At 50.0% G+C, this 25911-nt stretch overlaps 1 protein-coding gene across 15 annotated transcripts in view; it reads right to left on the bottom strand.

Annotated features, from left to right (window-relative positions):
- Positions 1-25911, bottom strand: part of CDH23 (cadherin related 23) — a 410879-nt gene that overhangs the window by 355116 nt on the left and 29852 nt on the right. For all 15 annotated transcript variants that reach the window (XR_005986846.1, XR_005986845.1, XR_005986847.1 and 12 more), the window contains exons 2-3: positions 8587-8658; positions 2178-2255 (exon numbers count right to left, since the gene is read on the bottom strand). Coding sequence is in view for 11 of the 15 variants with exons in the window: in XM_041749258.1 (XP_041605192.1) it covers positions 2178-2255; positions 8587-8653 (145 nt within the window). In the remaining 4 variants the exon portion in view is untranslated. The remainder of the gene's footprint in view (positions 1-2177; positions 2256-8586; positions 8659-25911) is intronic.

Consider the following 25911-nt stretch of genomic DNA (forward strand, 5'->3'; position numbering starts at 1 on the left):
CACCATCTTCCCCAAGCCACAGGCCTCCAAGAACCCCATACTCGGGGCTGGGCAGGGGCACGGATGGGGTGGCGGAGCCAGCACCACACACCTGAGAGCAGCCTTCACGTCTCCTGGGCTGTAGCTCTGGTCCATTAGTGGCTGGCCACACCTCTGCCTCAATGGCCTACCTGTCCCAAATAGATTCCCTCCAACATAAAGCAATGTCCAGAATGACGGGGTTAGAACAGACACTTCTAAAGATTAGCTGCAGGAAACAGCGTGTGAAGGAACAGAAAGGGAGCCTTTCGGGACCCTGCTCAAGGGTCACCACCTCCCAAAAACCTTTCCTGCTTCCTCCTGCCTCTGCTCTGTCCCCTGAGGAACACCCCTTTCTCTTTCAATCCTCCACTGGGACTTAATCAGACATCTAGCCCAGCCCCCATCACTGTGGCACTGACTTCTTTATCCCTCCGTCCAATTCCTGTCTGGGTGCATGGCAGCCAGGCCCCAGCACAGAGGGTGCACATCCTCTATATCTGATAAACTGCTGAATGAACCGAAAGAGCCTCTAATGATAATAAAGGCTGCTAACATTCATTCATTTGCTGAGCCACATATGCTAGGCACCTACTATCCTACCTCTGCATCAGCCCCATGCTGGGCCTGGGCTATGGGGAGAAACCCCAGATGAATCGAGAAGTCCATATACATGCCCTGACACAACCCAGAGGGGAGGAAACAGCTCAGCAGCATCTCCAAGAGACTTCTAGGTACCCTCTCTACCCTCCAGAAGGTGGTAAGCCTGTAGAAGAACATTCCAGAGAGGCAGGCAGCCTCCTTCTCGGACCACCCTTTAAATACCTACATCCACAAATCCAGCCTTTCATTCCTGATCCATGGGGGCTGCTAGTCACCTAAAGAGTTGCCACATTCCACAGAGGCCCCCCATGGGCCCTAGAAATGAAATGCCACTGGACCCTGGGGATAATCCCCACAATAGTCAGAAATACACCTGCTATGCCCCGCACCCACCTGGATAAAAGCTTCCACCATGAAGAAGGGAGGGGAAGACCTCTTAGGGGGCTGCTGTCATGCCACCAGCAACAGCAGGAGAGAGTCTGGGGCCTGTTAAGGCTCCCCTCTTGAAGCAGAGATTTTCTTTGAAGAATTTCACCATCTACTCTATCAGATATCTATATTTAGTTTTACATAAAAGAGTGTTTAAAATGTCCTCTGAGTTAAATATCTTTACACCCCTCCCTTATCCAGACCATCCCACTTTATTCTCAAGGACAAGCGATGCTCCAGAAAGACTCACTATACCAACCCCAGATGCACGCTGCTTCTGCTGCACAGCCCCACCCCTAGACCCATGGGGTAGGCACACCTGCGCTGAAGAAGCCCCAGATGACAGGCACTTTCCCTAAAACGACACTAATAAGAATGAGGACCGAGGAGGCAGTGTGGATAGAGGTGGGAGGGACTTTTCCAGGCACCGCTGCTTGCACGCATGCTCATAGGAACGAGCATCTTCCTGTCAGCACAGCCGCAAGATGGGTTTGTCCAATTCAACGCCCATTTCTTAAGAAGCTTCTGGTCCCCAGAGCCGAGCGAAGGCCATGGGGCTATGGGTGCACATCTTCAGTCGCAGGTGTAGAAGCCAGGCACCCAGGAAGAAGATCATGGGGACAGAGCCGGGTCATGAGGGGATTCAAGCTGGATGGAAGGGGCTGCTTGTGATCACCTCCTAAATAGTTAATTTTGTTTTCCTCATGACAAAAACAGGCACACTCTGTGCAGAAAACCCAATGACCATGGAAAAGCGCAAAACGCTATGAAACAAACTCTCTGACAGCCGGCGTCTTTAAATTATCACAAAGAAGAGGAACGAGCCATTCTGTAGAACAAAACTAGTGCAGAAGTGAAAGTCAAGTGACTTGGGCTCAGTGTGATAAATCCTTGGACACTCAGAACTCCCCTATGTTGGAAGAGGAACAGCCCGGGAAATACTGAGCGTCCCATCCCCAGGGACAACCAAGGAGGAGCCATATGAACACCCATCAGAGACACCATGCAAGAGGCTCCAATAATGGGTGGAAGATGGGCTCAATCTCTAAGAGCCCCTTCACTTGGGGGGAGAGGAGCCCACCCCATGCCTCCCGGCATGCCCAGCCACAAACCCTGCGCCAACTCACCCACGGGCGTGTCCTCGCTGATCAGCAGGTATGTGTCAAAGAAGTGGTTGGTGAAGAAGGGCAGTCGGTTCACCTGGCCTGGAAGTCAGAGGACAAGAGTGTCAGGCAAGTACCTCATGCCAGCTTCTGTGAGGAGACACAGGGTAGGGGCTGCAGAGAGCATGAGCCTGGGTCCGGTGCCACGGCCACCTTCCCAGGACCTCAGCAAGTCACCATCCCCCCTCTGGTAAGTGGAAAATAATACCGGTAGGGAGGGTGAATGGTCAGCGAGGACACCAGCCCCATGTGGCCATTATATCCCGGGCCACGCTGAGACACGCCAAAGCATAAAATACACGCAGGATTTCAAAGACTTTCTATGAAAAAATGGGTGTAAAATATCCCATTAACCTTTTATATTGATTATGTGTTGAAATAAAAATATTGCAGATATATTGGGTGAAATTTCTTATTTAAATGAGTTTCTTTTCTAGTGTGGGTCCTAGAAAAATCTCAACTCACTCATGCATTGTATCCCTATCGGGCCGCCTGGCTGCAGATGGCACACGAGCGTATCAGGGCCCCGGGCGAGGTGCCTCCATGGCTATGAGCCTGGTGCCCAGGGCAAGGCGTGGCACTCGGGAGCCCTCAGTAGGTATTTGTCGTGTGAAGGAGCAGCCAGCCAGCCCACCCCACAGGATGAACAGCCACCACTGCCATCTCCAGAACCCTCCGCCACGCTGGCCACTGACGTGCCCCTCCATCCACCTTCACGGTATGGCGGGGCTTATCATCTCCCCGTCTCACTGTGGAGAAGAACAAGGCTTGTAGGGAATAAGTAGTAACTTGTCCAGGATGAGTGAGTGGCACAGGACTTTGGGGGTCCCTGGGTGGCTGGCCCCATACCCCACCCTAATGGGCTTGGGGAAACGGCCAGTTCTGGAAGGAGTTGGGGTGGGCCCAGCATGAACTGAGGAATTTAGTGACTCCGAAGATACCCTTTGTTCCATGAGTCCCCCCGTTGAGGGCCCCCAAGGCTGGCTTCACCTGTCCCCCGAAACCCCCTCTTCATGGCCTTCAGTAGTGTGGTATAATAAAAAATACGTTTGGTCTTTGTCCCAGTTCCTGGCCCAGGGCTTCAAAACTCCTTAGAATTTCCAGAGCAAGAGGAATGTCTTTTGTCCTTTATATGGAGTCCCTGTGGAGCACAGCTGAGTTTATGGGACCACGAGGACCCCGGGTGGGGCTGGTGGGCAGAAAGACCAACTGGTTAGAGGGGGAAGGGTTACTGGTTAGAGAGCGGGTGCTTTCCCCCACCTGGACCTCCAGGGAGGGGAGGGGGCTGGAGATCTGATGAGTGTCCAGGTTGAAGGCGTCCACGTGCTGGGAGGGTGGCGTACCTGGAGAGCACACGGCAGCTCCACCCTGCCCTCGCCCTGCTCCCATCTGGCCGCCCTAGGTCGTACCCTTTGTATTAACCCAGCAAATGTAAGCCAAGTGCCTCCCTAGTTTTGAGAGTCAGTCTAGCTGATTAAACCTGAGGAAGGGGGGGTGGGGTCCCAGGAACCCCTGATTTATGGCTGGTACGTCAGAGGGCAGAGGGGCATCTTTTCCTCCTCCCCCTAAATCTGCTCAGAATGATGCCATTTCTGATTCCTCAAACCTTCTGGCCACTGTCTCACATCCTGGCTGGGACTGCTGACCCTTCGGCCTTTACCTGTCCAATTCCTATTCATCCTTCAAGTTTCATCTTAGATGCCTCTTCTTCCAGGAAGCCCTCCTCGATCACCATCACTACAAACCTGCACTCACACACATTCCTCCCCCCTCTCAGATCAGGAATCCAGAGCCCCTCACTCATATAACAGCCTCAGAAAGAGGCCAATGGTCAGGGGTCTTGCCTTTGTTCGGAATGTCACTGGGCTTCTTTCTAGCCATATGGTCGTCCCATGCCTCAGTTTACCCAGGTGTAAAATAGCAACAGTAAGACTTTCTACTTCATGGTGGTCCTGAGGATTAAGTGAGATTACACACACACACACACACACACACACATGCTTATCCATGCCCCAGCATACAGCAAGCACTGGATACATGGGAGCTACTATTAATATTGGTATTTTTTAAAGATTTTTTAAAAATGTATTTATGATAGACACACACAGAGAGAGAGAGAGGCAGAGACACAGAAGGAGAAGCAGGCTCCATGCAGGGAGCCTGACGCGGGACTCCAGGATCGCGCCCTGGGCCAAAGGCAGGCGCTAAACCACTGAGCCATACAGGGATCCCCTAATATTGGTATTAATAACATGGATCCCTGGGTGGCGCAGCGGTTTGGCGCCTGCCTTTGGCCCAGGGCGCGATCCTGGAGACCCGGGATCGAATCCCACATCGGGCTCCCGGTGCATGGAGCCTGCTTCTCCCTCTGCCTATGTCTCTGCCTCTCTCTCTCTCACTGTGTGCCTATCATAAATAAATTAAAAAAAAAAAATAACAGTGCCACCCACTCAGCCAGAAGGGCATGCTTTGGATCACCAAGCGGAGCCTTGGGCTCCAGGAGGGGATTCGGGCTGAACCCAGGCAGAAGGCTCGGGGTGCCCAGAGAATATAGGGGAGGGATTGGGCAGCAGGGGGAGGGACACCAGCGAGGAAAACCGTCGCCTGCAGCAGCATTATTCATTTTAGAATTTTCTTTTACGGGACCTGCCGATAATCAGCTGCGGAGAGCACCGCATGCACGAGTAGCTAGCTGGCAGGGCCTCGGGGGCAGGTGTCCCCTGCCACATACCAAGCAGGGCCCATGTTCTCAGAACAGCCCTGCTGCCCCCGGGGACCCTGTGGCCCTGGGCTACCAGTGGAGCACCTGGGGACAGACCAGGAGGGGGCGTGTGGTAGGTGATGGGGACACAGGGGTCTTCAGTGATAGAGAGTCCCAGCTTCGGGTGCCCATGACCCACTCCTCTGTCTGGACCCCCGCCCACCCCACACACCCGACCCCCATGAGTCTACGTCCTCTGCTCGCTCTGCCCTGGTGGCTTCTCCCCACCTTCCTGGCCACTCACACCGATCATCCCCTGCACAGCTCCCGGGGACCCCCTCAGCTTGGAACACCGCAAACGCCATCGCGCAGTGTCCTGCTTCTAACCACAGGCCCGGGGGGACGAGGGAGCGGGAGGCTCCGGAGAACACAACATCCCAAGGACAGAGAAGAGATTCGGGAAGGACGTGGAGGAGGGCAGTGTTCTGGACCCGGGCACCTGATCCCAGAATGCCTGGCATCAGGTGCAATTTGGGGATGCCAGGCCAGGAAGTGCTGACTTTCCTCAGAGTCGTGGGGTGGGGGATTCCTCTTTGGGCCTGACGAACCTTGGCGAATGGCAGAGCCTTGAGGCAGCTGGGCCTGAATCCAGCCCACACCTGCCTCCCCAGGTGTCTATTACTCATGGAGGGGCTGGAGACCCCTATGGTGGGGGGGGGCATGACAAGGGAGGAACCCCAGGCAGAGAGGACAAATGTAGGGGCCTTACATCCTCTGCCAGTCGCTGCCGTGCAGCCTTAGGTAAAGCTCTCTGTCTCTCTGGCCCCCATTTCTAAGCCTCAGGGAAAAAGCCCTGCCCTGCCCTCTCACCCGCCTCCCTGCCAGGGGCGTCCTGTGCACTGCGTCACTGTGGCTGCAGGGTGATCCACGGGAGCCCGGGGGTCAGAAGCCTGACACGCTGCTGTCGGTTACAAAAGTGGGTAGCCCCAGTGTCGGGACCCTCAGGCCTGGGGACCAACAGCATGACCTAGCAGGGTACGCAGAGGCCAGGCCAGACAAGGATGGGCCAGGGCAGGCCTGCTCAGGCCTTCACCTCCTGCCTTCCCGACCGGCCCGCAGATGGGGAACACACTGAGGCCAGACGGAGAAGGGTAGCAAGCTTCGGCAGAGAGAAGATGACGGGCTGACAAGGGGGTCTAACATCTGAGGCGCGGGGTGGTTAGGCCGTGAGCCTGACCCACCTCTGAGCACCCAGGATGGGAGGAGAGACCCACTAGGGCTGCGGGGCAGATGCAAGGTGGGGACAGGTAATGTGGGATGGTCTGGGGGACAAGGGAAGGGTTAGGGGTCAGGAGCTGGTGTTGGAAGGGCAGGGTGTGAAGAGGGTGTCCTTCAGTCCCTAAGTCAGCCATGGTCTCACCAAGCCAAAGGAATGACGCTGGCCACCTCGGACAGGGACCGGGAAGAAGGGACTGTACCCAGCATGAGAGACTGCACCCCTCACATACATGCAAAGCAGACTAACCCCCCCCCAACTCCGCGAGCTGGTTTTGCCAGAGTTGCTGGGTGCTCTCAGGCAACTTGCTTAACTTTTCTGTTTCCTGTGCCCTGTTCTGCGTCCCCCAGAGAAAGATACAGCTCCTAATCAAAGAGCTAACACTTATTTAGCACCTAATATGGGCCGGGAGCTATTCTACGTGCTTGATAGGTGCGTTAACCCAACGGATCATCCTGACAACCGAGTGAGGAGAGTCCTATTGTCCTTCTGACTTTAGAGATAAAAAAGCTGAAGGCCAGACAGGCTAAGGATGCCCCCCCAAGGGCGGCCACTGGAGAAGTGGGGCTGGAACCCAGGAGTCCTGGCTTGGTGCTGCTCCCTGGGGCCCACCTGAGATGCACGAGCCCTCTTGCATCCCCAGAGCTCAGGAGGAAAATGCCACCTCTACGGAGGATACAGCCAAGCTCTCAGCGCCTGTTTTATTTTTACATCTGTATTTGTTCTGAACAGAGGGGGAAGGGCGCGAGCGGCCAAGGTCATGGAGCCCCTGGGGAGGCAGGGGAGAGTGTCCTAGTATCCGGCAGAGCCAGAGGGTCAGAGCTGTGTCAGCTGCCCCCGTTGAGGCCTCCCCGCATGGGGCTCAGAGGGGTACCCTGACTAAAGCTCCCCAAGGAGGATCAGAGACCCGGACTGAGGCTCAGCCACGCCCCCACTCTGCATGCCCTTGGGCCAGCTGCTTTTCCAGGTGTCCCTATCTCTGCAACGTAGGCGAGGGGTTGAGAGGGTCTGAGAGCCCCTCTGGCTCTGCTCCGAGACTCTGTGAGGCTCTGTTGTAAGCCTGGGCTGCCCGACTGGAAGTGAGCCGCCCCTCACAGAGGCAGGCCAGCAGAGACCCTTCCAAACTCAGTGGCCAGCAGAGGGGACCTCTGGGGGGGGCTCTCAGGCAGCCTGCACCAGGCTGGCTTCCTCCAGAGACTCCCTGGCTCCCTTGAGTTATCAAAGGACCTGGCCTCACTCAGAAACGTGTTTGCCCGTGTCACCAGGCACACCGTGCCTGTAGCTCTTCCCCAGGGACACCCTGGCCCCAGGGGACACTGTGCCAGCCCTGCCTGCGGTCCTGGCCTTCCTTTAGCACGGCCCAGAGTTGCTTTGCTCCTGGCCACCAGCTGTCCGGGAGCCAAGGAACAGGAAGATGCCCGGGTCTCTCCTGGCCTCCTCCACGGGCACCGGAGCTGTCGCCGATCTGGCTGCCGCCAATGCCAGGGCAAGGAGGGCAGGTCCTCCCCGCAAGGGGAAAGGGCTCCTCTCCACCACACCTAGGCTCAAGCTGTTCCCTCCTCCGGGATTCCCTTCCTCCTGCTCCCCTAAAGCTTCTTCTCAGTCTTCAAAGCCCTGAGTAAATGTTTCCCTCTGTCTGGGTCCCACCTGTCCCCGCAGGCCCAACGCGTCTTTTCTCCTGATGGGCTTCTCTGGAGCTGCAACTCCTGTATTCCCACTCACTCCCCTGCATTCCATGTAGTAAATCCTAGCTGTGTCCCCTCCCACCCCCACCTCCACCCCCGGTTGGTTCTGGACTCCTGGAGCTCACAAGCCATTGCTTGCACACCCCAGCACTGGGGATAGCAGACACACACAGTGTCCCACAGCAGGTGCTCAAAGGGCCTCTGTGAAACTGAAGAGAACCGGCCATTCCCCGCATCCCGCAAGGACGGTTCTGGCACCCATGCCTCCTTCCCCTAGAGCTCACCTATTTCTAAGGCTCCTCCCCTCCCTTCACGGGGAGGCTGCTACTTTCAGCCCTGTGAGTGCTGCCGAAACAACTGAGGCCCAGGGGATCGTGGCTCAGAGGTTTAGCGGTTTAGCGCCTGCCTTTGGTCCAGGGCATGGTCCTGGGATCTGGGATCGAGTCCTGCGTCAGGCTCCCGGCATGGAGCCTGCTTCTCCCTCTGCCTGTGTCTCTGCCTCTCTCTCTATGTCTATCATGAATAAATAAATAAAATCTTAAAAAAAAAAAAAAAAACAAAAAGAAAAAAACAACTGAGGCCCAGAGAGGGAAGTGTGTGCCCAGTCACAGGGAAGTGTATGCACAGCAAGGCAAGGTCTGCAGCCCTCTCCCAACCCCTGTCCCAGAGCACAAACCCCACGGGGCGGGAAGGGCAGAGGGCTGGACTTACCCCAGCATCCAGAGATCAGCACAAACAGCCAGCCCACGAGGCAGCTGGTGGCAACGTGGCACCTCATGGCTCCTAGGGACACAAGGAAGGAGAGGGTGAGAAGCCTGCTCTTTGAGCCCCTCCCACACCTCCCCACCCCTGCAGCTCCAGGGAGATCAGGCCCCAGGAAGAGGAAGGGGAATCAACTCACATGGGGGGTGGGGAGGAGAGGAGGGGAGCACAGCAGGGAAAGAAAAGAGGGTCTGCATCACTGGGTTTCATCATCGTCTGGGGCTGGGTATGACACAGTGGCCTGGGCTGGGGGCGGTGGCAACGGTGCCCCCCAGCCCCCACCCCAGAGCAAGCTCAGCAGCCGGCACAGAAACTCGTGACTGAGGCATTTGGGGCTCGGCGGGACGAGGGGTTTGCTGCCTGGGCAGCCCCAGGAGTGAGGGAACTTGGTTAGTCTGGGGACAGGGATAGGAGATGGGTGCTGAGTGTGAAGTCAGGGGTCGAAGAGAAGGCCTGGCAGGCCCAACACCCCGGGTCCCCTCCCCAAGTGCCCAATGGGCCTGTCTTTTCCCACTTTTTATATCACTGTATTATCTCATAAACTCGGATATGAAATGAGGCAGCAGGCCATGGTGTACAAAGAGGCACAGAGAGGGAGAGTAACGCACAGGGCTCCACAGCAAGCCTGTGGGGAAGCTGAGGCCAAATGCCTAGGGGCTCAGAGCAACGCTCCAGAGAGATCTGCCCCCCCCCCCACCCTGAGGACAGCCAGGTGAGATCCCACCTCTAAGGGTGTCAGGGAGGGTGGCTGCGCCTCCCACCACTGCAGTGGCCCCGTAACAGCAGGGTCACTGTTCTCTGGCTCCTCCTTACCCTCGCAGCAGCCCAGGGACGGGCCTCCCAGAGACCAGCAGTGACACCGGGAGGGACCCGCTGCTCAGTTGGGAACCCCTGCCTGTCCCTAAAATGCCAGCCCTGTTGGTGCAGGGACACAGCGCGCTCACCTCTGCATCGCCTCAGGGCCTACCTAGCCAAGGGCCCGCACATCATCCTTTAGTTCCACAATTTGCTCAGAGACTCCTGGCTAATGGGTGCGGGGGTCAGAATCTGGACCCAAGTCCAGCATCACCCCCCTAGGCAATGAGTGATCCGGAAAGACACAGAGAGGTGAACAGGAGCTGAAGGGCAAGGATCTTTGGAAAGCCTTCCTTGCAAAGATTTTCTTTGCAAAGATCCATCTCTGCAAGATCTAGGGGCGAGAGATTCCAAATGAGTCACAAGGTCTGATCCCTGAACTCCAGACCTGGAGCAGCCTTTGTCACCCCGGGCCCTGAGTGGCCTATGACATGCCGGGGCCAGAATTCCTGCCATACACACCATGCCGTGGCCTGTGACGCCCCCTGGTTTCAACCCTCCTAACACCGTATTTAAAACGGCCTGATTACTAGGCAGGAAACAGGAATTTGAAGAATAAAAGATTCCAAGATGTACTTAAATAATAAAAGATGCCCCCCTCCACCATAGATTCCTGTATTTCCACCCCCTTGAGCTTCGGGACGTTAACAGCCCATCACAGGGTTATGAACCGATATGCTATAGGGACCAGGCCAGGAATATAAATGAGGGAGATGCCAGTGGGTGGGGATGATGGCCACTCAGAAGCCACAGGCTCTGTCCAAAAGTGGCAGCCACTGATGTGTTCCAGCCAAGAGGGAATGGATGGGGAGCGGGCCCAGTGTGGCCAGAGCTCCTGATTCTTCTCAACAAAAACCCGGCAATCTGGCTTTTTATCTGAATTCAATTGTTAAATGTTGGCAAATAATTTCATTTTTATGAGCCTAACAGGACATGTCTGATGGCCGGAGCGGACAGGCTGGGCTGGGCACACATCCGACCAGGCCCTCCTCCGCACCCAAGCAAACATGTTCGCATTACACACACGTATGGAGCAGTGCGGCTGTGTTTATCTTTAGACTAATGGAGTCTGCCTCTACACAAAAGAAACTTGCTTTTCTCACATCATGATATTTCACGGATGACCCTCCAGGTCAACACTGCTCCATCGACACCCTCCTCTTTAGGAGCCAAATCGTAGTTCAGAGTGCGGATGTGCAGGTGAGAGACACAAGCATCCCCTACTGTTGGGCATGTGGGCGTTTCCAGGTTCCCACCACCGCAGGCAAGGCCACAACACCCCCCCCCCACCCCACATGTCATTGTGTGAGGACTTGGGTTGCTCCTGAACGTGGCTCTCCAGCTGTGGCATTACTGGGCTGATGAGCTACAACACCGAGCATGTATGTAAACCTTTAGCAGACATGGCCATGTTCCGTTCTGGAAAGGTTGTGGCAATTGCCTCTCCCTCCGGCAGTGCATGAGAGGACCTCTGTGCCCACCTGGAAGTGATCCCTCTTTTAAATGGCTGCCAATCGGACGCATGAAAAATGGTATGGCATTGCTGCTTTCATTTGCATTTCCCTAACTACTAGTGAGGTTGAGCGCGATGCCTTTTTCTAAATGTTCAAAGCACTTTCCATCTGTTATCCTGCGTTAGCCTACCATATCCTGCAAAGAAGCTAGCCAGCACTGCCAGCATTATCCCTGATTTACAAGTGGAGAAACCGAGGCACAGGGCAATTAAGTGACAATCTGACACCTCCCAGTGAGTGAGTGTCTTAAAAAAAAAAACAAAACTCCAGTCCTCTGCCTTTCCAAACCAGATGTTATAAGAATTAAACAACATCTGCCAAAAACATCATCCACAAATAGCTGGGGAGTGCAGCCATTCTGTGCTGGGTGTTGCAGGAAGTTTGCAGTGGAAGGAAGGAAGAAAACCAACACGTACTGGGACAACTCCCACGGACCAGGGATTTTCAGAAGTGTCATTTCATTCAGTCCTCCCAAATGTCTCTATAATGTAAAAACTATTGTCCCCATTTTACAGAGAAGGAAATTAAGGCTCAGAGAGGTCCCTCCAGGGCTGGAACTGGCTCCCTCCCACTGTGCCGCCGTCACCCATCCCCTCTATACCGCCCACCCCATTTCCTAATGTATCAACGGGAAGGGCCCTGCCTTTCGACACGCAACACAATAGACACAGGATGAATGTCTGCAAAGAAGTGTGCACATGCGGGGCACCTGGGTGGCTCAGTGGCTGAGCGTCTGCCTTCAGCCCAGGGCCTGATCCTGGAGTCCCAGAATCGAGTCCCACATCGGGCTCCCTACATGAAGACTGCTTCTCTCTCTGCTTATGTCCCTGCCTCTCTCTCTGTGTCTCTCATGAATAAGTAAATAAATAAATCTTAAAAAAAAAAAAAGAGGCGCACACATGTGCACAACACACACACATGCAAAATGCATCTCCTTTCCACAATGCTGGCTCGCTCAGGCTCTGACACTGCCAGGCTCACACTGCCAGGCACACTGTCCCCAACCCGTCTCCCAAAATGTCTGCTTCCCCTTTGGAGGCAATCATGCCAACTGGCGCCTCTCTTCCGTGGGTCGACGGCAGCCAAACACAGCCTGAACTTTGCAGGCTTGGTGGGGCCACCCCCCGAAGCAGGTCGAAGCAGGGGCAATGTTTGCTCTCTGCTGACTCTCAGCTTGGGACAAGGTAGCCTAGACAGGAGATCCAGGGGGGACCCAAGCTCCGAAGGCTGAAGCAGAGCAGTTGGGCAAAGGAGGGTCCCTCCGGCTACCTGGTTTTCCCTGAGATCCCAGTTCTTGCTCATCCTCTGGCCCCTTTAGCTATGGGAGGGAAAGCAAGGCCAAGAGAAAGAGAGAGAGAGAGAGAGAGAGAGAGAGGCTAATGGCAGTGGGAAGAGGCCTCTGGGCTCCAACCTCCAGCCCAGGTATTGTAATGGATGCTGCACTGCCTGCAGGCATTCTTTGACCCTGGGGCTGTGCAAGTGGCACGTGTTCCCTGGGAGAGCCTGACCTCCCCCTGTCCTGTGCAACAGCCCTCCCACCTCCCACCCAGCACAGCTGCGTGGCCTCCTCCATCGCATGAGGCTGTAGCACCATCAGGACGGGGCCTGAGCTCCCGCCAACCCTCACCTGTCCCCAGTGGACCAGGAAACAAACACACAGCCTTTTGTGCTGGGCTTCCTCTCCAGGCCTGGTGCCAGAGACATGCCCTAGAGGTATGAGCAGGGTCACGGCCAGCTGCCCCAAATCTTCCAGGTGCCTGGCTTAGAGCCCATTCTTCCAGGAAGACTTCCGGAAATCTCTCAAACACACCCACCGCCAAGAATACATGGAACCAGGCCCCACAGCCCTCGAGCTACCAATTCTCAACACCCTCCTTCATGCCAAGCCCTTGTGCCAGGCACCAGAGGAGGATCAAGGGCTATGAGAATGGCTGGAAACGGGCTAGGTGTCAAATAAGTGATAGAGACCTTTGCGGCTCAGGGCCATCAAAAACGAAGTCCTGAACCTCAGAGAGGAGGTGAGATGTGGGCTGCACAAATTTCAAGGATTCACTACACTAATATTCACTGAGTGCACATTATGCACCAGTCACTGTGGCGTACAGCATGTTGTACATGCTGGGGCTCAGAGAGTTTGAGTAACTTGCCCAAGGTCACACAGCTAGTAAGTGGTTAAGTCTGGATTTGAACCCCACTCGGATGGTGATCAAAAGCTGGTCTCCCAGCCTTAGCCCCAACCCTTACTGAGCTCAGACACATGCTCCAGGGCAGGCCCAGGTTAAGGGCCTGGTGGGAGGGCCCTGGCCAGGACTCTGCATCTACCATAAGCTGAACTTGGGTGACAATTCCAACCTACTTCATAGCCATAGTATATAGGAGTCAGCAGCAAGGCCAAGTGCATGTGCCAGGAAGAAGGGGAACAGCTGGGGAGTGGCCTCCTGTTTAGTCTGCCTTTATGGGTACTGGCATCTCACAGGCCTTGTCCCTGGCACCCATACCAGCAAGACAAGGTGAATACCATCAGAGGTGACCAAGTCCCCTCACCCCATGGGTCCCTCCAGCACCATCCCCAAGAGGTTAATACCTTTGTCCCTGGAAGGAGAAGACTACAAAAATGACCATACTCAGGGCAGCAATGCTACCCACATTGGCCTCCACCTTCCCCTGTGCTCAATCCATAAAAAACTTGCTACTCAGGCAGGCCTGGGCTGAGGGCCGCAGGAGAGGCTCTGGCAGGTGGCACAGTTACAGCACCCAGAGAGTCACCCCACATGGGAATCACCTCCCCAATCAAAGCAAAGCCTCTACTTACACCCCCGAGAGCCAGTGAGCTGCAAGGAGAGGCCTCGGAGCCAGGTCTGGCCACTCTGCACGTGTCTGCCCTGACATTACTTGCCATGTGCCAGGGACTGTGCTAGACATTGGCACACAGAAGAGAACAAGCTGGAGACCTGGCCACAGGCGAGCTGACACTCCCAGAAGAGACTGACACAGACAGTGTAGGTGGACAAACTCTACAGTATGCTTGGGAATATAAGTGCTCAGGAAAGGGGAAAGGAGCAGGGTGATCTGCCCATCACTGAAGGTGCTATATGAACAAATAGTGAAGAAGCAGGAGAGTGAGCCATGTGGTTATCAGGCAGAAATGTCTTCCAGGCAGAGGCAACAGCCTGTGCAAAGGCCCTGAGGCGAGAGTGTGCTAGCACGCTCCAAGAGCAGTGAGGAAGCCAGTGTGGCTGTAACCGGGTACACGGTGGGGAGAGCTGCAGGAGATGAGGCCACAGACATGGGGAGGGGGCCATCACTGGTGTGCGTACACTGGGAGTCATGGTCTCCAGCCATCCAAGAGTGTCACAAAGGAGTCAAGTTTTACTGGAGCACCTGGCTGCTGTGTTGGGGACTCTCGGGGCAGAAGCAGGCAGACCAGTGTGGAGGTCCCCGTAGTGATGGAGGCCAGAAACATCTGATGCTCTGGCCAGGGACTGGAGTAGAGGGGGCAGGATCCAGAAGATTCTGGGCATATCTGTCAAGGTAGAGGTGAGAGGGTCTCCTGCTGCAGAAGATGTGGCCGTGCTAGAAAGACCTGAGCCTGAGGGTTTGGCCCAGGCCCCTGGAAGGATGGAGCTGCCGTTCTCCAGGCGGGAGAAGGCTGCAGGTGGAACAGGCTGAGGGGCAGGAGCAGAAGGTCAGTGCGGGGCATGGCGAGTGTGCAACGGCTGTTGACAACCAAGCAGCAATGGGGATGGGGGATGGTAGGACACCCCCAGCTAGACTTCAGGCCTGGGGTGGGGTAGAGATGCGTAGGGCTCATCAGCACAGAGGTGCTACTTGGAGCCACCAGGGGGTCCCACACCCTCTAGCTAAGGCAATTTTGCTCAAAATTGATCAATATTTGAAAACTGTATAAAGAGCCACCCTCGTCATGCGTGGCCCGGAGATGCCACTTCCAGACCTGTAGCTGAGGAAGCCATCGCGGCAGTGCATGAGCGCTAAGCCACAGAGATGTTCACTGTGGCCCCGGGGAGCGACCTGCACAGCCAGCAGAACAGGTGCAACAGTAGAGGTCCCCAGGAAGCAAACAGAGGCTCACGTGTGTGTAGGTGTGTGTGGTGGACGTGTGTAGGGCGGGTGCACACCTATAGGACTACCGTGTGGAAGTCTCATCTGAGTGGTGCTCATGGCTGATTACGTATTCTCCTACACGCTTACTGCATTCTCCACATCTTCTAGAACACCCCCCCCCCCCGATGTCTTTACAACCAGAGGCCTAGCTTCTGTCCACCCCACTAAAACACGGGCAGCAGCTAGTGAACAGACAGACAATTCTGATTAGGAAGATCTTTCCTATGCTCTGCTGAGCCTCCCTGAAGCCCACAGTCCCAGGTGGGAAGCCCGCAGGAGACCCTGGGGACTGCGAGGGTCGTCAAAGATCCTCTGACTAACGCCACCCTTCTGCTGGGACTCAGACCCTCCCAGGCGGGGCGGGGGGGTCCCAGCTCAGAGACACCCCCACTTCCCAGCCCAGCCCTGTTATCTTCTCACACCGGGCTGGGGTGGGGGGTGTTCTGATTATGCCCACCTTTGGCAAGACTGCCCTGTGCTCCAGCCGTGGGGACTCACGAGCCCAGGAATGGGCTAGACCTGACCTTGGAGATGAGGCCCCAGTCTGCAGCTCGGCCCTGTCCTATGGGCTCTCCTTTTTCCAGGGGGATGGCTGGGGGAACCAACAATTTAAAAGAAAAACAGGTGCCTGAAGGTTCTCATATGCTCCCCCACACACCACACACACACACACACACACACACACACACACACACACACACAAGCTGGGCTCAGGGAAACCCTGCAGGAAATGTGCCCACAAGATGCCCCTGGCCCAACCACGGAGGGCCCCTCCTTCCTGTCCTATTGCTCCCCCCAGACTGGAGGAAGCCAGCTTCTCACAAAACTCCCCTCGATCCGTAGGGGTGTCACCAAATGCCTCTGGACCAAACCCAAGATAAAGCCCATCACAGCCTGGTTTCTTGCACAGACTAGAAAGCGTGTTCCTTGCTGCTGCCGGAGCAAAGCACCCTCCCTCTTCTGGGAAATCAGCCCATTCTGGGCTCAACTCCCAGGTCAGGGTCCTCACGGTTACCATCTCCCACCTCTCCCTGCAGCCCAGCCACAGGACGCAGGAGCTCGGTGCAGTGAGAGGCACTGCCTTCTGTCCCAGCCAGCCAGGGGACAGGAAAGAACAGAGCGGAGGGGGAGGGAAAGGGCAGGAGGGGACTTGTGAGCAGCTTTTCAGTTTCTCAGGAGCGAGAGATTTTCACAGCAGGGTGCCACAATTTAGTTTGAACTGTTATGAATTCCCATAAAATCAGATGCACTCAACTTTGAATAGAAATACAGAAATACACGGCAGAAATCAAATACAATTTGGGGATTATTCACCACCACTACACACAGAGGGGTTCGTGCATGCAAGGAGGCGCCTACAGATGACACCATTAGGGCCGCTAATGGACAAGCCACTGTCAGCTATCGATGGCCACGCTTCAAAGCCCACCCTAGCCAGGCCACTGGCAGGGCAGGCTGCTGTGATGGAAGGTCGCTAAGAGGGACTCTTCCCCATGAGGAGGGAAGAGACCAGCTGTGGCCATTGTATCTGTGCCCCTGCCCTGGGTCCCTCCCCAGAGTTTGCACTGAATGACCCCCAGGGGTGGGCTGGGAGTCAGGCAGGACTGGGAACCCCAGGGTGCGATGCCACAGCTGTCCAGCATCCTCCATGCAAGGCCTGGTATCTCTGAGTCCCCTTGGCCTATAGTTTAAAAAAAAAAAAAAAAAACACTACTCAGGAGCATCTGGATGGCTCAGTGGTTGAGCATCTGCCCTTGGTCAGGTCATGATCCTGGGGCCCTGGGATTGAGTCCTATATCAGGCTCCCCACCAGGAGCCTGGTTCTCCCTCTGCTCTTCTGTGTCTCTCATGAATAAATAAATAAAATATTTAATAAATAATAATAAATAAATATTTTTAAAACTACTCAGTAGACGATGTATTTTATTTTAGTATATTCATTTTGGATGTAATGCACAGACATAGTAAATAACTGTACAAGAGGGTATGTGGCAGGAAGTGAGTCTCCCCTCTACCCAAGCTCACACTTTCCCAGAGGCCACCCTGGAGGAAACATTCCAAAGTATTCCATGTACATACAAGGATACAGCATACATGTCTCTCCCCTTCTTAAAAAAAGCCTAAGCCATGTCCATGCTATTCTACTCCATTTTGTCACATGACAATACATCCTGAAGGTTGTTCTGCTCCAGAACATACAGAGCTTGCTCCTTTGAGCAGTTGTGGAGTGTTCTATATGGGGAGACCATAACTTAATCCCCGCTGATGAACATTTAGGTTGTTTTTAACTGTTTACTTTGACAAATGAAGCCACGATGAATATCCTCGTTCCTATATCTATACACATGGAATGCAGAAGGAAATTTTCATATTTTTAGAGCTGTTGACAAATTGCTCTCCAAAGAGGATGCACCAAGCTGCCATCCCACCGACTCTCAGGAAAGGGCTGGTTTCCCCACACCTTTACCAGAACTGGGCACTCAGTATTTTTTCGAGCTCCAAAAAAGGTAGCTGAGGCTTCTCATCCTCAGATGCCCAGCCCCATCAGGACATGTTAGAATGGAGTTGATCAAGATCGGCTTGCTCCTGTGACCCTGGCTTATCAGTAGGCTACCAGTCAACAGACTCTGTCCCAGCTCTAGGATGCTGCTACAGTCTGCAACCTCTCCCTCACTGGGGTCACTGCCCATCACCACAACCTGTATTCTCCCTGTATCCCTTGGCCAGGCTGTTCCTTCCACCTGGAGCACAACCTGGTTCCACCTTGCATGTCCTGGCCTCCCTTCAAGGCACAGCTCTCATGTCATTTCTTCCATGAAGCCATCCTGTATCCTTGCTAGAAGTTGGGCCCTCAGCTCCCCTTGTTTTGGGTACATTTTTGAAGGCAGCTATTCCAGCAGTAAGGGTTAGACTTGTACACATCCTTCTCCCAGAAGACCCTCAGCTCCTTGCAAATTAGAGTCTACTTTATCCTATACAGCCCTTTGCCTATCTAACATCTCCTCCTGGGTGTGTCTCTAGCATTTAACATATCCAGCAGTGCCCTGATTTCTTCTCCAAGTAGGTTCCCATTCTCACCTTTCCCACCTCAGTAAAGTCACCTCCATTGATACACTCTTGTTTTCAATTCAGTTAAAAATAGATTTCATATATCCAATAAGTGGCACTTTCCTTCTTACCCACTCAGTTACCATTTTACAGGCACACTAGCTCTCTCTTGACCTCACAACAGCCAAGTTCATTCCTAACCCCTGACCATCACTGTGGTTGATCAAGCTATTATTCCCCCAACTCTTCACTCTGCATAGAATTCCACATCTATATTCATGCTGGGGTCTCATGGTAGGCAGAGTGTGCTGTCCCATTCTTTCTGCTGGGCTTGGCCATATGACTTGCCTTGATCAGTGGATGTTCTGGGCAACCTCCATACTAGCAGAAGCATGTGGCCCTTGTGCAGAGGGGCTTGCCTCTTCAGCTCCTGCCTTTCAACCTGAGACAAACGTGCCCCCAGGCAGAGGCAGAGTGAGTGGACTGGAACCACACATGGCCCAGAATCAAGTTCAGTCACATCTAGCCTAGATTTACTGGCCCTCCAGTTGACCCGCAGACCAATAAGTGAAAATAAATAATTGTTAAAGTAGTTTGGTAGGCAGCTTTGCTGAGGTAATAAGTAACTGTTGCCAATACTATGAAATATATATAACTATATACGAACACAGAAGGAAATCTTCATGACATTAGATTTGGCAATGATTTCTTGGAGATAGCACCAAAACCATAGGCAAAAAAAAGTTAAATAAGCTGTACTTCATCAAAATGAAAAATTTCTGTGTATCAAAGGATACTATATCAACAGAGTAAAAAGACAACCCACAGAAAATATCTGTAAATGATGTATCTGATAAGGGATTAATGTCTATCATATATAAAGAACTAAAACCCAACAGCACAACAAAAAATCTGATTCAAAATAAGCAAAGCATTTAAATATACATTACTCCAAAGAAAATATCCAAATGGCCAAGGAGCACACAAAACAATGCTCAACATCAGTAGTTATTAGAGAAGTGCAAATTTAAAACAATCACAATGAGAAACTACTTCTCACTCATTAGGATGGCTATTATTTAAAAAAAGAAAACATAAAGTATTGGAAAGAACGTAGAAAAACTGGAATCCTTGTGTATTGCTGTGTGGAATGTAAAATGTTGCAGCCATTGTGGAAAACAGTATGACGATTCCTCAAGAAATTAAGCACAGAATTACTATATGATCCAAAAATTCCACTTCTGGCATATAATATGTAAAAGAACTGAAAATGGGTACTTGAACAAATATCTGTGCAGCAATGCTCACTGCAGCATTATTAACAATAGCCAAAGGTGGAAACAACTCAAATGTCTGTCAATGGATGAACGGTTACACAAAATGGAGTCTATATATACAATGGAATATTATTTACTCTTAAAAAGGAATGAAATTCTGACACGTGCTACAACATGGATAAACCTTGAAAACACTTTGCTGAGAGAAATAAGCCAGGGGCAAAAGGACAAATACTGTCCTTGGTTCCACAGAAGTACCTAGAGTCATCAGATTCACAGAAACAGAAAGTTGAATGGGGGTTACTAGAGGCTGGGGGTGGGGAGAGAGAAAGGAGTTATTGTTCAACAGGTGCAGAGCCTCACTTTGGGGTGATGAAAAGCTCTGGAGAGGGATGGTGGTGATGCTGGCACAACAGTGTAAATGTACTGAACACCACTTAAAAATGGTTAGAATGGTACATTCTGTTATGCATTATTTGTTGCCAGAAAAAAATGCTAAAAATGATTAAAACAGCAAAATTTACACTTTGTAAATCCTGTCACAGTAAAAAATATGTATATATAAAATAAAATAAAAGGCCACCACTCCTCTCATATTACTACTCAAAATTTAATAAGCGATATGTCGAGTCAGGCACACCAATCACAGCGGGGGCCAGCCCCATCAGAATAAACTTATGGGGACCACCAGATGCAAATCAGCTCAGCCACCAAGTGAGAAGTAAAGTCACCTCCATTGATACAATCTTGTTTTCAATTCAGTTAAAAATAGATTCCCCCCCCCCCCCACCCGACACCACACTCTAACCCCTATTTTGCTATATGTCAGCTTAATTGTCTCCTGCTCAGGGAGGCCTTCCCTAACCACCTGCTAATCATCCTTATTTTTTTTTCTCACTGCACCCTGTTCTTGCCTTCCACACCTCTCAACATATATCACAGATGCAGAGTAGTCTTCTGGTTGATTGTCTCCCCTACACCACTGAAGTTATAGGGGGATGGAGTACCCAGATGCCTAATCAGTAATGACCAAGGGGAGAAGGTGGATGATGGTTCCGGCACGGTAGGCTCCCTTTCACAACCTCTCTGCACATTGCTCAAGCCCCACTGTCTCCTCTGATGCAAAAATCAGAATATGAAAATAGGAAGAGGCCCTAAAAGGCAAAAACAGTGAATCCTTCTGCTTTTGAATGAGACACTATTGCACAGAGCAATTTTTTTGTGGAAATCTCCTCTGGTATAAGTGGTACAACTTTTGGGAGGCCACTGGCACAATAAAACTATCGCCCTGAAAGCATTCATACCTTTTGACTTAGCAGTTCCACTAATAGGAATTCTCCCAAAGGAAATCATCAGAATCATGGCACAGAGATCTGTTTTGAGAATGTTTACAGAGCAATGTTTAGAACAGTAAAAACAGGCAACTTATAATCAATGATAGTCGGGCCTCTCAACCAATCATGCTAGTGGCCAGCCCTGTCCCCTGCCACCTACAGTAGTAGCAACGAGTCACTGCTGAGAGCTAAGCCAAGGGTCAGGCCTGCGCACAGCAGTCAAGACCCAGGCCCAGCAGGAGGGTAAATGCAGTCTACACAGAGGACACCCCTAGAGGACCTGGTTGTGGAAACCAGGGGAGATTGTGCTACTGGGCCCCACAAGACTTCTATGTAAGACTACTGCTTTCAGCATAAGGAGATACAGCTGGCCTACCTAATACATGGAAACAAACACAGGGAGTCAGACAAAATAAGGAGATGGAGAAATATATTCCAAATAAAAGGACAAGATAAAAATTCAGAAAAAGAAATAAATAAAATGGAGAAAAGCAATCTAACTGATAAAGTGTTCAAAGTAATGATCGTAAAGATGCTCACTGGATTTGAGAAAAGAGTGGAAGAACTCAGCGAGAAGTTCAACAAAGGGATAGAGAATACAAAAAAGAATCAATCAAAGTGGACGAATACAGTAACCAAAATGAAAAATATACTACAGGGAATCAACAGATTAGAGGATTCAGAAGAACAGATGAGCAATCTGGAAGACAATTAGTGAAGAGCAGACCTGCTGAGGATAGATTAAGACCCTCTGTGACAACATCAAGTGTACTAACATTTGCATTATAGGAGTCCCAAAAGAAGAAAAAAAGAGAGAAAGGGACAAAACTGAAGAAATAATAGCTGAAAACTTGCATAATCTGAAGAGGGAAACAGACACTCAGGTCCAAGAAGCACAGAGAATTCCAAACCAGATGAACCCAAGGAGGTCCACATCAAGACACATAATTATTTAAAGTGACAAAAATTAAAGACAAAGAGAGAGATTTTTTTTTTTTTTTATTTGACAGAGGAAGAGAGAGAACATGAGCAGGGAACGTGGTAGGCAGAGGGAGACGGAGAAGCAGGCTACCCACTGAGCAGGGAGCCCTACGCAGGGCTCCATCCCAGGATCTTGGGATCATGACCTCAGCCAAAGGCATATGCTTAACCAACTGAGCCACTAGGCAACCCAAAGAAAGAATCTTAAAAGCAGCAATGAGAGGCAAATTATTACAGCTGAAACCCCATTGGGCTATCAGCGAATTTTTCAGCAGAAACTTTGTAGGCCAGAAGGGAGTGCCAGGATATAGTCAAAGTTCTGAAAAGAAAAAAAAAAAAATCTACAATGAAGACTACTCTACCTGGCAAGGTTGTCTCAGAACTGTAGGGACAGGGCAGCCCCAGTGGCGCAGTAGTTTAGCGCCGCCTGCAGCCCAGGGTGTGATCCTGGAGACTCGGGATCGAATCCCACATCAGGCTCTCTGTGTGGTGCCTGCTTCTCCCTCTGCCTGTGTCTCTGCCTCTCTCTCTCTGTCTCTATGAATAAATAAAATAAAATCTTTAAAAAAAAAAAAAAGAACTGTAGGGACAGAGAAAGTGTTTCCCAGACAAGCAAAAACTAAAGGAGCTCACCAAGTTCACTAAATTGGCCTTACAGGATGTGTGAAAGGAATTTCCTTAGGCAGAAAAGGCCATAATTAAAAGTAGAAGATTATGAAAAGAAAAAAGTGCACTGATGAAAGCAAATATATACTAAAGGTGTATGTTTCTGGATGCCTGGGTGGCTCAGTGGTTGAGCATCTGCCTTTGGCTCAGGGCATGATTCTGGAGTTCCAGGATCTAGTCCTGCACTGGGTTTCCCACAGGAAGCCTGCTTCTCTCTCTGCCTATGTCTCTGCCTCTCTACATATATCTTTCATGAATAAATAAATGAATAAAATCTTTAAAATATATATATTTCATTAAACATATACCTCATAAAGCTAGTAGGAAAGTTAAAAGACAAAAGTAGTAAAACCAATTACATCAACAATACTTAAGGGATACACAAAATTCAAAAAGTGTAAAATATGACATCATATCCATAAAACATGGAGGATCATAGTAAAAACCACATGCCTGTAGATTGTGTTAAAAAGGGAGAAAGTGACAGTAATACAGTAATAACAGGTGATTTAATACTCCACTTATATCAATAGCCAGACCATCCAGACAGAAAATCAATAAGGAAATGATGGCCTCAAATGACACATTAGACCAGAAGGACTTACTAGATGTATCCAAAACATTCCATCCCCAAACAGCAGAATATATATTCAAGTGCATGGGGAACATTCTCCAAAATATATCATGTTAGGCCACAAAATAAGTCTCAAATAAATTTGATAAGACTGACATACTATCAAGCATATTTTCTGACCACAATGCTATGTATACAAAAAAAAAGGGGGGGGGGGAATACAGACACATGGAGGCTAAACAACATGCTACTAAACAGCCAATAGGTCATTAAGAAATCAGAGGGGAATTCAGAAAAGACCTTTACACAAATGAAAGTGGGACCACAATGTCCTCAAATCTATGGGACTTAGCAAAAGCAGTTTTAAGAACGAAAGTTGTAGCAATACAGGCCAATCTCATACCACAAGAAAGATATCAACTAAATAGTCTAATCTTACATGTAAAGAAACTAGAAAAGGGAGACCAAACAAAATTCACAGTTAGAAGAAGGAAAAAAAAAATTAAATTCAGAGTGGAAACAAATGAAATCGAGATTAGAAAAAAAGAAAAGAAAGAAAAACTAATGAAACTAAGAGCTATTTCCTTGAAAAGAGAAACAAAATTGATAAACCCTTAACCAGACTCATACATGACAAGCCATACATGACAGCGAACATCATGCTCAATGGTAAAAAGCTGCCAGCTATTCCTCTAAGTTCAGGTACAATATAAGGATGTCCACTCTCTTCACATATTCAACATAGTACTGGAAGTCCCAGCATCGAAGAAGAAAAAGAAATAAAAGGCATCCATATTGGTGAGAAGAAGTAAAAGTGTCACTATTTGCAGATGACATGATACTATATGTAGAAAACCCTAAAGACTCCACCGAAAAAATCTTAGAACTAATAAATGAATTTAAGAACATGGTAGGATACAAGATCAACATACAAAAAAAAACAAAACAAAACAAAACAAAAAAACAAAAAACAAAAAACAAAACAAAAAAAAAGATCAACATACAGATATCTGTTGCATTTCTATACGCTAGCAGAAAGAGAAATTAATCCCATTTAAAACTGCATCAAAAACAATAAAGGAATGCCTGGGTAGCTCAATGGTTGAGCGTCTGCCTTTGGCTCAGGGTGTGATCCTGGGGTTCTGGAATCGAGTCCTGTATCAGGCTCCCTGCATGGAGCTTGCTTCTCCCTCTGCCTGTGTCTCTGCCTCTCTCTCTCTCTCTCTGTCTCTCATGAATATATAGATAAAATCTTAAAAAAAAAAAAAAACAATAAAGTATCTGGGAGTAAATTTAACCAAAGAGGTGAAAGACACAGATGAAAGAAATTAAAGACAACACAAATAAATGGAAAGATATGCAACGTTCAAGTATTAGAAGAATTAATGCTGTTAAAATGTCCATGCTACTCAAAGCAATCTACAAATTCCATGTAATCCTTATCAAAGTATCAACAGTATTTTTCACAGAACTGGAAGAAAGAATCCTAAAATGCATATGGAACCAAAAAAGACCCCAAACTGCTAAACCAATCTTGAGAAAGAAGAACAAAGCTGGGAGTATCAGATGTCAAACTATACTATAAAGCTATCATAAACATAACAGTATGGTACTGCTACAAAAACAGACACACAGATCAATGGAACAGAACAGAGTGCCCAGAAATAAACCCTTGCTTATATGGTCAATTAATTTATGACAAAGGAGGCATGAATATACAATGGGGAAAACAGAGTCTCTTCAATAAATGATTTTTGGAAAATTGGACAGTCACATGCCAAAAAATAAAACTGGACCACTTTCTTACACCATACACAAAATCAACTCAAAATGGATTAAAGACCTAAATGTAAGACCTGAAACCATAAAACTCCTAAAAGAAAACAGACATGCAGTAAACTCGAACACTGGCCTTATTAATATTTTTCTAGATATGTCTCCTAAGGCAAGGGAATCAAAAACAAAAATAAACAATTGGGACTACATCAAGCTTAAATGCTTTTGCACATGAAGGAAACCATCAACAAAACAAAAGAGAAACCTACTGAATGGGAGAAGATCCAAAAAGGAGTTAGTATCCAAAATACATAAAGAACTCATACAACTCAACAGCAAAAAAGCAAATGATCAGATTAAAAGTGGGCAGAGGACTGGAACAGACATTTTCCCAAAGAAGATATAAAGATGGCTAACAGAGAAATGGCAAGATGTTCGACATCACTGCTCATCAGGGAAATGCAGATCAAAACCACAATGAGATACCAGCTGACCAGAATGGCTAGTATAAAAAAGACGAGAATAACACATATCGGCAAAGATATGGAGAAAAGGGAATTCTTACACACTGTTGGTTGGAATGTAACTTGGTGCAGCCACTATGGAAAACAGTATGGAGGTTCCTCAAGGAATTAAAAACAGAAACACCATATGACTCAGTAATCCCACTTCCGGGTATTTACTTGAAGAAAATGAAAACACTAATTCACAAAGACAGGCACCCCTTTGTTTATTGCAGCATTACTTACGATAGCCAAGACATGGAAGCAAGCAGCCTAATATCCATCGATAGATGAATGGATATAGGTATAGTATCTACACACAATGGAATAATACTCAGCCATAAAAAAGAATAAAATCTTGCCATACATGGCAGACTGTGAGGGAGCCGTGGGAAATCATTTTCAGAGAACATTTATTGACAAGGAAAATGTTCACGACAAATTGTTAATAGATAACACAAGCTACTAGACTATGCATAGTGAGTTCCCATGTTGGAAAAAAACCATAAGTTATATGTGCATATATCTATACAGAAAACATATAGCAACATATCTGTGTCTTTATTATATCTCCAAACAGGGAGATAACAGATGGTTCTTTTTTTTTTTTTAAATCTTTGGTAT

Source organism: Vulpes lagopus, chromosome 3 (genome assembly GCF_018345385.1).
Source record: "Vulpes lagopus strain Blue_001 chromosome 3, ASM1834538v1, whole genome shotgun sequence".
NCBI lineage: Eukaryota > Metazoa > Chordata > Mammalia > Carnivora > Canidae > Vulpes > Vulpes lagopus.